Here is a 12,601-nt window from a genome sequence, read left to right on the forward strand (position 1 = left end):
AATCTCGGCACCGGGCTGTAGAAATTATAACCGCACAAGACACAGTCCCGTGAAAATCAAGATTTCAAGCTATGGCATCATTTTTATTTTATTATCTAGAAAATAAATTTCAGGAAATAAAAATGGGTTAAGACGAGGTCACTATGCTGACAGGGGGGGGGGGGGGGGGTTGTGTTTAGGGGTTATTGGTTTATCTTCTTTATTCATTATCCATTATCGATCAGTTCATAATACGCTGCAAAGCTTAGGAGCCGGGATTCTTACTCTCAGCCAAAAGGGGTTTTTAAGGGTTATTGTTCTATCTTCGTAATTCATTATCCATTATCCGTTATCGGTCAGTTCATAATACGCTACAAAGCCTAGGAGCCGGGACACTTACTCTCAGCCAAAAGGCCAAGCTAAGGTCCTAGCCCTAAAGCCTTGCTGCGATCATTGCGAATGCACCGTTCCCGGAGGTACTGCAATACCGGGCCGATGCGTGGAGTGGACAGAGCAAGCTCTTATTCCATCTCCTAATTGCAAAAATCAAAGATCATGGCAAGAGGTACGGCCAAAAGGCCAAGCTAGCCCTGCCAGCAGCCGGCGGTGTCATCATATTTTTCAGAAGGGGGGGGTTTTAAGGGTTATTGATCTATCTTCGTTATTCATTATCCATTATCCGTTATCGGTCAGTTCATTATATGCTACAAAGCCTAGGAGCCGGGACCCTTACTCTCAGCCAAAAGGCTAAGCTAAGGTCCTAGCCCTAAAGCCTTGTTGCGATCATTGCAAATGCACAGTCGCCACCATGTTTGTCTGCATTAAGGCCAAACTAAAGTCCTAGCACTAAAGCCTTGCTACGACCATTGCGAATGCACCGAAAGATTTATTCGAAATGAAGAGAAACTACGCTGACGGTGATCCATGTTCACCCCCTTGACCCCCTCGGCATTCGCGCTGTTTATACGCGGAGAAAGGCGTTTGACTGTCACACGCGTAACACTCTAATTTCACGTAATAACACCGCGATACAGGCGCAGAACATGCTATTACCATGCTCCACCCACAATTACCCGCTGAAATTTCCCGTCCTACCCATGTGTAAGCACGCCCTGGCCGCGGCCAGAGCACGTCGTTCCGCGTCATTTCCGCGTCATTTCCTCGTGTTGACCACGTGTGCGGCACGCGGTTTAACACGTGCTCAAACTTTTGAGCAGCTCAAAAGTTTTGAGCGCGGCCAACCACGTGAAAATTTCCGACCGCGAGTAAAGCACTGCTCTATCTCGTCTATATGGCGGTCTCAAAACGTCCAACAGCGCCCAACAGCATCTGCTTCACGGCCAGAAATTTCTGGCCGTGGATCAGCCTCAATACGCTCGTGAAAGGCAGTGTACCCGCGCTCTGAAGAGTTGAGCAGCGCCTAACAGTTTCGCGCTGCCACCTGCGCGCGAATTTCCGACCTCGTGTTAAGCACTGCTGTATCTCGTCTGAATGGCGATCTCAATGCGTCCAATAGCGTCCGCCTCAAAGGCAGAAATTTCTGGCCGTGATTCAGCCGCAAAAGTCTGTGTGACCGGCCCCTTAGTCAAATCAGTTCATACTTATTAGTGTCTCAAAGGGCTAAAAAGGCCATCAGCTATGGTTCTTGCAACATCCCCCACTCTCAAAACTCAATGAGGGCAAAAAAAAACTATAAAACCCCAGCATTAAGAAATATGAGAAACCTTGTGAATGCACCACACTGAAGGTAATCCCCATTCTAGGAAAACCAGGCTGTTATCATATATTTTAGTTATTGATTGAAATTGATTGATTGATTGATTGATTGATTGATCTAAATCTCACTTGGACCGGATAGAAATAATTTACAGTTGTGCATATACTGAGTTTCTTGCATTTCATCAGTCTCTAGCAAATAAGCTGCTGCAACAAGTTGGCGACCCTATAGCCTCTAAAACATGAACATATCTGAGGAAGGAAATGCAAGCAATTGCAAAGCTTGAGCGTGGGCAAAAAAAATGTGTGTTTTTGTCCATTTTAAGCACCGTTGTTGAGGTTTAGTAGTGAACTTATGGAAGTCAAGTTGGCACGCACATCTGGCACGGGGTAGTTAGTGCAATTATTTATGATTTCCTCCAAGATTTAAAAGCTCTTTGCCCGGCCTTGTAATGCAGTAACTGATTGCACCGCTAATGTAATTAAGGGGAGATTATGATGTCCACGTGGCACGCCAGATGGTGGCATTCACAGCAATGGGGGAAGGCACAACTGGCACACCACTGCACAAGGGCAGTGAGGCGCATTCAGTCAGAGCAGTCCAGACTCCCCAGCAGACGGAGAGAAGTACGTACGTGTCGGTGTGTCGGTGGGTAGAATGTGGGAGGAAAAGATGTGGTTTATCATGCAAATATTTTACAGAAAAAAATGCTAATCCTTATTGGCTTTAAGTTCTTATAAATGTTCATAATATTTGAGCCATTTTGTTTTTGAAAAATGGCCTTTAAGTTAAAAAATATCTTTTATAGAAAAAAATGAAAAGGTTAGAGTTGATCATAACGTTATAAATTATTAGTAATCAATTACAGTTTAATAATTTCCACTGTGGTTTAGATTGTAAAGGCCTCATGACCAAATCCCAGAAACAGGTGAGATGTGACTGGTCAATCACTGCTATTCTCATTTAACTCAAAATGACAAAATGGGTGAAAAACAAATGGCCTTTTCTGCTTAATAATATGATCAGGATACTTTTGTATCATATAGGAGGGTGGCGGAAGCCGCGGAGAGAGCCTCTTACTGGCTCTGGAGTCGGAGAGAGGAGCTGACCTGGGGACTAGGAGAAGATGGGCAGTGACTGGCCACCACTGCCGGCCCGGCAACTGTAAGGCGTTTTGGCTTAGGGTCGAAACGCCCAGTGACAGTTAGACACCACCTGATGACATTTCCTCCTGGTTGAAGGCTACAGTCACTTTTTGAGCGACTGCAAAGTTAGCACTGATTAGAAGTGTATGTGATAATAGATTTTAAATATTATCGATGGCCACGTGCCTCGAGATTTTTGGGATGAAAAAAGTGTGTCTGGACCCCTTAAAGATTAAGAAAGGCTTATCTATGCTTGTAAAGTGGATGCAATAATGTGATAGTCAAAATCAATTGTATTTTTTCAATATGATACATTCTAATTAACTCAATCGGGGCCATATCAGAGGAATACATATCGTAGACGTTTCTAGGCATGAGTAACAGCGAATGGGTTGAAGGAGTTGTATGGAAAGTGGAACTTTGTTACTCTCTGCAGATATCTCCTGGCTTGTGTCATCCTTGCAGTCTCAGTCAACTCATTCATGATGTCCGTACAAGTACTTGTATTTCTTATTCGTGCTTGAATATATTTTTTTCCTTCATCTTCATTGTGGTTTAGGTTGGCATTTAGACTTTAAATGAGGTACCCCTTTTTTACTTTTACCTAAAAGTAAACTCCAGCCTAAAATCAAATTCAGCCCGAGTATATTGAAAACTGACCCAGCCCGAGCCAGACAAATTAACTTGATTTGAGGGATGGATCCCAAAGAAAACATGAACTTCCTCACCCTGGCTGGCGATCCGCCAATCCGTGGCCCCGCATGTGAGAATCTTCTGAAACTTTTATTGAAGACATTGAGACATTCCATGCTTGTGATGCGTAAAGGCGGGAAATGCTAATCCAAAGCCTGTGCAGTGGGGACCAACGCATCTTTTGGACCCTCAGACCTTCCAGGAAATTTGTGGACCGAAATGCATTCCTCTCAGTACACGTCACCGCTCTAGAGAGCATCATGGCGCATTATCTTCCGGCAGTGTCAACAGCAGCCCGGTGAGTTGGTCCCCCATTGCGTTGTCGACCTCCAGGCTTAGCAGCCTCTACATTTTCAGAGATTTGGAGGACAAGCTAGTTGATCACATGACGGACATTAAACTCTGGGAGACGAGGTTTTTATTGCCGGGCGGCAGGTCACTAATAAAAAAACAACAACAACAACCACAACAACAAAAAACAGCAATGGAGAATCCTACCCCAGCCCGAGCCCAAGTTCATGATTTACATTTGAGACCTTAAATTCGGGTCGGGTTCATCATTTTCATGCTACACTGACAAATATAAATACAAAGAAAACCTGCAGGGATAAGCATGACATCACTCCCAAGCCCTCATTCGTTATATCAAATGTTTTCCGCCCCCAACAGCTCCTCTAAAAGTATGCTGAAGCGGATAGGCGCAAGGGCTCTTTCAGCTTAGTTGGGCTTTGTTAACACATACTTACTCCAGAAGATATTTAGCTTTAAACTATTTAAGAACAACATGGGGCGGCAGTGGCTCAGGAGGTAGAGCACCCGTCTTGATCAAGAGATCGCAGCTCGAATCCCGGCTCCTCCGTGTCGAAGTGTCCTTGGGTAAGACACTGAACCTCTAATACCCCCAATAAGCAGGTTAGCGCCTCACATGGCTGCACGGCCGCTATTGGGAAATGTGAAGCACAATGTAAAGCGCTTTGGGAAGTCTTGACTTGAAAAGCGCTATATAAATGCAGATCATTTCATTTCATTTCAAAATATTTGACCCTCCTTCCATGATCAAAAGCATATGGATATTTTCCAGAGAATAACTACATTTTCTCTAAAATCAGGAGTTAAATCACTAGGCAAAAGTATGATTTTTTTAATCCGCAAATTTATCAGCATAGTCTAAAAACAAGCCTTAACTAGCCTCTAATCAGAGCATGATGTTATAAAGCCATGCTGGGTTCTATCCTTTTGGGGTTCTCAGATCAGGCTTCTTAAAACATGCCATTATGAGCTTTTCAGGAGACACAGGGGTGTATATGCGCAGACAGAAACGAAGGGGGGGGAGCGCGCTTAATGTTGAGGGTCAGAGCTGAAATCAGCCCCGCACATTTTTACACAGTCCATAATGGGTTCACGCAGGTGACAGGGACACTGGGGGCGCAGTAGATTTCCCCAGTTGATATAAGGATATTATTACTGGTACTCTGGAGGTGGCAACACCGAAATCTCCATCTTCAGTTCAGAGACGAGTGTCAGCAAATTACAAAACACAGCCCATGACCTTTACACACAGAAAAGGAAACCATAACCGTTTTTTAAATCATTAGGTTGCAGAGACAGAGTCAGCAGGTCCCGGGTACATCTATTTTGCACATTCGATGATCCTGCGGATTATCTAACACACAGAAAAGGAAACCATAACCGTTTTTTAAATCATTAGGTTGCAGAGACAGAGTCAGCAGGTCCCGGGTACATCTATTTTGCACATTCGATGATCCTGCAGATTATCTAATCCATCTAATGTATTTAAATCATCTATTCAATCTAATCCATCTAATCTATCAATCTAATCCAAACCACTTTATAAATCAACACACCAAGGGCCCAACAACCTCGCCAAAGTAGAAAGCCCAGCAACGCAGAGAGTCAAATTTGGGGGAAAAGGTTGAAACGGAAAAACTTGAAACGGAAAACTAACTTTACACATCTTAAATTTGGAAAATGTTGCTGTGAATACAATACCTGTCAACCTCAGACAATTGGTCCCTATATTAACACATGCAATTTCCCTTATTAAACGATAGTAAACTTGACAAACACCACAAACACCTATTTACTCACAGCAAGACAGACTATGTAGAATAAAAACAAAGATAAGTTGTGTATAAAAAATAAATTTATTTTACAAAATACACAGCAAAAACATTCCTGTCAGAACAGGTAGACCCAAACGCGCAACGTTTCACCAAAAACTTTATTGCGGAAGCTGAGAAGTCAGTTATGGGAAAGAAAGCGCCAGCAATCTGGCGTTCGCTGGGCAGGAGGAGCTCACGGGATTTGAGCGTGGTCAGAAGGCGGGAACGAGTCGAGTAGCCGGGACGGGAGATCAGCGCTTAGTCGGTGGGCAAACACGGGGCGAGTAGCCGAGGCGAATGATCGGAGCATAGTCAAAGGAAGGAAAAAGTCAGGGAGCCAAAGACGATCTGGAAGCCAGGGTCAGACGAGCAGGATACAGATAAGGACGGGCCTGACGGGGGCCAGAGTCAAAAAAATGCCTGCTTTTCATGTGCGGAGGTTCACCGACGGACTGATAAGAAGTGATGAGAAGCGTTGAATTTGAATAAAAGGTGAACCAATCAGGCAACGAGCAGCAGCTGGCGCCAAACGAGCGGGCACAGGTGAGGGCAATGGGCAATCATGACAATCTTACTTCTTTCCCCACTCGCAGTAAATCCAGTGTTGCTTATCAGTTAAAAAATAAAACTACAAAAATGGTTATACGGCGCACCTAATTTGAAATGATCAAAAAATAGGTATATGATACTAATAAATAGAAAACAAAGTCTAAATATGTGGTTAGGGGTGTCTCAATCTGAAAAAATCAAGGTTAAGTTTTGCTTCTAGGTTGTAAAAGTTTTTATCATATCACCATTGTCAGAACCCCACTTAACTTAAAAAAAACGAAGAAAAATATAATACAAAAAAAAAAAAAACTTTTGGCACAGATTTAACTCCATAAGACTTTGGATAACTGTAAAAATGTCTCACTTTTACAATTGTGATCCAGTATTGTAAATGTGCCAACAGGTTCTTCTCACAAAAACCCGACGCTGTCTTCTTGTTGGCAACACAACTATTTTCGTTGGTACTGTTTCATCACCTTTTTTATAACGAGACACATCCTCCTGCAAGTGTTTCTTTCCTCAGCAGGTTTTGTCCGGGTGTCTCGACTCCTGACATTTCGTAATCACAACTTGTGGTCCAAAATTAGTACATCTATTTTAGAAGCATGGCAACACCTTGACGTGGAATAAAGAATTAACTGTGAACAGTATTATGAGGAGGAGGTGGAGGAGAGTGAGAGTGAAAGTTAATGTGTAAAATAAATAAATAAATGAATAAATAAACATATAAATAATAATAATAATAACAATACCGTTAAATTCTGACTTGAGAGCCCACTTGGTTATGAACCCTGCGCAGTACATTTTTAAAGGAACATACATACACAAGCCGCACCTGACTATAAGCTGTATGAGCTCACATTGAACAATGAGGTATTTACAACAAAAGACAGTACACAGACTTTTGATAATACATGGTACCTAAAGGCCCGGTCACACAGCCTTTCACGGGCGTATCGCAGCTGAATCACGGCCAGAAATTTCTGCCCGTGAAGCAGACGCGGTGGAAAATGTGCAAAATTGGCTAAACTCGCTGTTTACCCGTCGTATGCCCGCGAAACAGACGCCGGCGACTGTTCCGCGTCCTTATCGCGGGTAACCGCGGCTGCATCGCGTTTGACCGTGCTTACACGCGGTACACACGCTAATGCTCGTGATAACACCGCGATACAGGCGCAGAACAAACGTGCTATGACTGTGCACCACCCGCGATAACCCGCTAAAATTTTGCATCCTACCCGCGTGTAACCACGTCTTGGCCGCAGCCGTAGCACGTCCTAGCACGTTCGTACCGCGTCCTTACCTCGTGTGTACCACGTGTGCCGCCCGCGGTTACCCGTGGTCTAAAGTTTTGAGCAGCGCAAAACTTTTTCGCGCGGCCAACAGTGTGTGAATTTCTTACCGCGTGTAAAGCACGGCTGTATCTCGTCTGTATCGCGATCTCAAAGCGTCCAACAGCGTCTGCTTCACGGGCAGAAATTTCTGTCCGTGATTCAGCCGCAATACGCCCGTAAAAGGCTGTGTGACGGGGCCTTTACCCCTTAACGTTCCAGATTTTCGATAAACAAATATGTATATTTACGATGTCACAGGTCACTGGTAAAGGCCATGCCACATATCATAGGAAATCTTAAACTTTTGCGATTCAAATTATGAAATTATTGGCATTGGTTGGTCTCGCTCAGAAAGGCTCAGATATGCATTTTAATCAGAAATAAATGATTTTTAGTCCCAGATTTCTGTTTCTTCCTTTCCCTTCCGGGGTAAAACAGAAATTTATAAACCACTCTATTATGAGTTAATGATTTCTTGATATACTTTAAAGCCTCTGACTTTCGAGTAGTGGAGGCACAAAGTCCGTGAAGTCACTGCAGACTAGTGGAAGACACTTCAGCAAGGTAAACAAAACAACAACTCTCATGTGTTTTTTTAAGACAAATTCATCCAAAGTTGTTATTAGGTGAACTAGCTTGTATTGTATAGCTTGTATTTTTCAAGGTTTCCCTTTTTATTTATTTATTTATTTATTTATTTATTTATTTATTCAAACATAATGACCAGATGCAAATGTCAGTGTTCGGCACACCACTGAAAAAAGGGGAATTGATTACAGTTAATGGTAAATCCATCCATTATCCGCACCGCTTATCCTCAGTAGGGTCGCGGGGGTGCTGGAGCCCATCCCAGCCAGAGCTTGAAACCAAACACTTAAAGCGGGCACTCCATGTCCATTTCCATTTTGGCTTTAGACCATGGAGGAGATAAATTTACTGAAAATGCTTATCTCAATGTATTATTTTGTATTATTTTTGTGTTCTGAGAGACTTCCAACGTCAAGTTACTGAATCGGGGACTGAAATTCTCGTTACAAAAAGATCCGTCTTTCAATTAATCAATTCACCATCCAGTTTAATTTAAATAAGGCAGCAATCCAACATTTGTCAGGGGACAGATGTTTCTAGAGTGAATATTTTAATTTGATCACGGTAATTGGCATGGATTCTGTAAACATCAAGATTGAATGCACTAACTTTGTCAGTTCTTACAACAAGGCTTTAAAGCTAATTGAATAAAGATGCATCCAAAACCCTTGCAAAGCCACTTACCCTGTAAAAGGCTTGCATACCCATTAGGCCAAAATTCCCTTGGACAGGGATAGATAGCAATTGATGTGGATTTCCTTGAAAATATGTGATTGTGCTGTCCAATTTGTGACTTGTTGAAGTGATGGGAGGGTCTCCAAGTGCTTTTTTGTTCAAGGTTGTCACTTGTTTCTCTTTTAGAGGACAATTTTTCTTTTACATCCCAATAAGCCTTATTGAGAAGTCAATACTGAGTGTTTGGACCATTCAGCCAGGATGAGAGTTGTCCATTCACTGCATAATGAAAGTTAATGATTCACAGCGTAATGCCTTCAACTGTCTGTCGATTTATGTTTTTGGTTTTATTTTTGCACCAAAATGGTAATGGTTGACCAAATGTTTCACATGCTAAACAATGGCACAGTGTGATTTTCCCCATTTTTTTCTTCAGAACTTTAATATGATGTCTGAGGAGAGCAAACTGATGTCAACTGAGCCTATCACGGCTGTCGGAGTCCTTTCTTCATACAAAAAGGTTCCAAATGACTATTGTGTTGTAAGTATTCGTATCTACTTTTAGTGCTACAGCTCTTAATAATATTGATGCTTACCTAGTATGTAAGGTATGAACTCATTCCAGTAATTTATTTGTAAATCATCGCCTAAACCCCTAAAATGATGTCTATTTTCTCAAATGTCTTACAGTAAAAAAACATTTAGAGCCATGAAAATGCAGAACAGTATTTTAGTTCCATTTGTTCCTAACAATTATTTTAAAAGTCTAGTTTTTTTTCCTAACACTTGTTTCAAACACCACATGCTATGTTTTAAAGCTAGCGTTTACTTTTTTGTTTTGTGTTATTGCACTTTTTAAAATTGCACTTTTATTTATATGCACTATTCTTTGCATTGCATTATTTTTAAACTTAAGACAGTTTTCTAACCACTAAGTTGTTTTGTTTTGTTTTGTTTTTTACCTATTTATCCTGACAGTATTTTGTCTTATTCCTCTCTTCAAAGTCTATATTGCGCATTTTATCCTGAAGTGCCATGTCTAATTTCGTTACATACAATGTTTAACGGGCAGCACGGCGGAGCAGTGGTCAGCGTGTGTGCGGCACAGTTCTGAGGTCATGATTTCGAACCTCCTGTGTGGAGTTTTCATGTTCTGCACGTGCTTGCGTGGGTTTTCTCCGGGAATTCAGGTTTCTTCCCACATTCCAAAAACATGCATGTCATGTTAATTGGCCGGTCCAAATTGTCCCTAGGTGTGAATGAGCAAGTGAGTTGTCTGTCTCTGAGTGCCCTGCAACTGGCTGGCAACCAATTTCAGGGTGTCCCCTGCCCACTGCCCGAAGATAGCAGGGATGGGCTCCAGCACCCCTGCGACCCAACTGAGGATAAGTGGTGCAGATAATGGATGGAATGTTTCACAACGTTTATATCGATGACATTGAAGACAATTCTATTCTATTCTATTCTATTCTATTCTATTCTATTCTATTCTATTCTATTCTATTCTATTCTATTCTATTCTATTCAACTCTAGGTGGCCACCATTGATAAATAATAAATGTACATTCTCATAGAAAGAGTTGTGATACCTGGGACAACCTGGTTCATACCCCATAAACTTTTATTAGAATTAGGTTTGTTTATTTGCTTGCTGTTTTAAGACATAATTCGATCTATTATTTTACATTGGAATAATATGAAAGTCTAAAGCCGGTTCAGTTGCACAAAAGGCCATCGAATTATGTGCTCATTCACCAAACATATCTTGCTTTTATTACTCCTCAACTCTAATATTCACTACCCAAGTGATTTTCGTCAAACCTACAATGCTGAATGCAAAAAAAAATAGGGAATTAAGTATCCACTGGTAAATAACACGGATGATTAATATTTGTGTTTCGATATTTCAGGCCATAGTGTTTTGCTGCCTTTATTTTTACCCAATATAGAATCCATATTTGACAACAGCAGTTATGTAATAAATGTATTTTTCTTCATCTGCATCTGTTCTCCAAATGGACGCCAGGAAATGTTTGGGCTCTTTCAAACCTCATACAATTGACTTCGGCGGAAGTTGCATCTTTTGCCAACCAGTGTGCCAGGTCACACTAGTATGCTCTGATAAGTTGTCTAATGTGCAGCAGGAAATTGCCCAAATGTATCATTTTAAAAAAGCACGCTATTGTTAGGTATATTTGCTGTCCTCCAGTGATCAACCCAATAAATGTAATGTTTATCCATATCAGTAGGTAGCAGCAGATCTCTATTTGTTATTTATTTCTATATACTAAATATCTGCATATGAGGTAGTACATGGAAACGTATTAAATTACCTCTTTCATTTGTTGAAATTGTTTAAGATTGCACCAAAAAAATAATACATCAAATAAAGTTAATAAAATAAATAAAGTTTCATGTAGTTTTGCGATATTTTTCTTATTTTATTTGGATAAAACATTGTCATAATATAGATAAATAATTGTTTTTCATTGGCACACAAGTTTTGCCCCTTTAAGTAGTATTTATATTTTTTTTAAGAAAAACAGGATGGGAATTATAGTAAGACTTGAAAAAACTTTAAAACATACTTAAATTGAAATTACTGCAAAATTATCAACCAAAATTAATAACTTGTATTGCCTCTTGAGCCAATGTGACACCAAATTATATGAAAAATAATATTCTTTTATTTTAGGGAACACAATTTTTTAAGCTTTAAATACATTTGAAAAAACAAACACTCTTGATGGTCACTGTGCTCCGAGATTTTTAATGAAAAAAAGGTGCCTTGGGTCAATAAATGATGATAAACATTGCCTTAGAAGCAGAGCCTACTTGAACGCAATATACGCTCAGCGAAAAAACGTGAAGTTTACTTTAGGGATTTTGTCACGTCCTTGTTATTTTTTGCCATTGTCTGATTGTCTTTCAGTTATTTCCATTTCAGGGTTTTCTTTTTAGTCCAGCAACCGAGTTAACCATAGTCATAAAATATTTTCTAGATGCATATGCTATTTAGAATGCATACAAATCATCACAATCAAAGTCTAAGAACATTTCATGACACTGTATTCATGTTTAGCCCTCCACGCAAGGCTTCTTTTAAAAACACGACGGGATTACCACTGTTAGCTTACTCTTTATGCTAAAAATCAAAGGACTGATTAACGCTTTTGCTCTCTAAAGCTTTGCTCGACTGTGTGTTCTCATCTGTGAACTTGAGCAGATCGTTCCAACACAAGAGAGCACAAGCCAAGATCAAACAAGGTTCCACTGGGAGCTGGAGCTTTGCTCAAGTCGAGCAGCCACCCAACATCAAACACCATGCAAGCACTCAAGTCTGCTTTGACTGTGCAAGGGCTGTAAAGGGGCTAGGGGTTTGTTTGAATTTTGCAAGCGTTTGACTTGTTACTCTCATGAACTCATTACTATAATTTGCATTTACTTCAAGAGGCGTACCATTGCTTTTGCGTAGCCTGTATAAAATCCAAACAGTTTATAAGAAAGATTTGCACACCAGATATTATTAGTAATTAGTATATCTTATTTATCTCTTCTCAAGATCTAAAGTTCATTACCAACATGCTGATAACCACTTGGTTCAATTTTTTTAATAGTATATAAGTTTTCAACCTAAAAAAAAACCATCATATCACATAGATCACAACTCATTCTTGTTCATTTGACCAATTAGTCAACATTACAGATGAATAAACAACAACATTTAGTATGTTTACATGCAGGGACTAGTCAGAATAAGGTCACCCTTTATTTTCTCGGTCAGAATCTGTTTACGTG

The 12,601-nt window shown here is 40.7% G+C and overlaps 1 protein-coding gene and 1 pseudogene across 1 annotated transcript in view; one reads left to right on the forward strand and one right to left on the reverse strand.

Annotated features, from left to right (window-relative positions):
- Positions 1–433: 433 nt before the first annotated feature.
- LOC148365034 (U2 spliceosomal RNA) lies at positions 434–567 on the reverse strand (annotated as a pseudogene).
- An 8,681-nt stretch (positions 568–9,248) lies between these two features.
- Positions 9,249–12,601, forward strand: part of mvb12bb (multivesicular body subunit 12Bb) — a 51,743-nt gene continuing 48,390 nt past the window's right edge. Inside the window, exon 1 of the mRNA XM_088334970.1 lies at positions 9,249–9,344. Within this exon, the coding sequence (XP_088191096.1) occupies positions 9,249–9,344 (96 nt within the window). The remainder of the gene's footprint in view (positions 9,345–12,601) is intronic.

This window comes from Urocampus carinirostris, chromosome 5 (genome assembly GCF_059441175.1).
Source record: "Urocampus carinirostris isolate Australia breed hairy pipefish chromosome 5, RoL_Ucar_1.0, whole genome shotgun sequence".
NCBI classification, from domain to species: Eukaryota; Metazoa; Chordata; class Actinopteri; order Syngnathiformes; family Syngnathidae; genus Urocampus; species Urocampus carinirostris.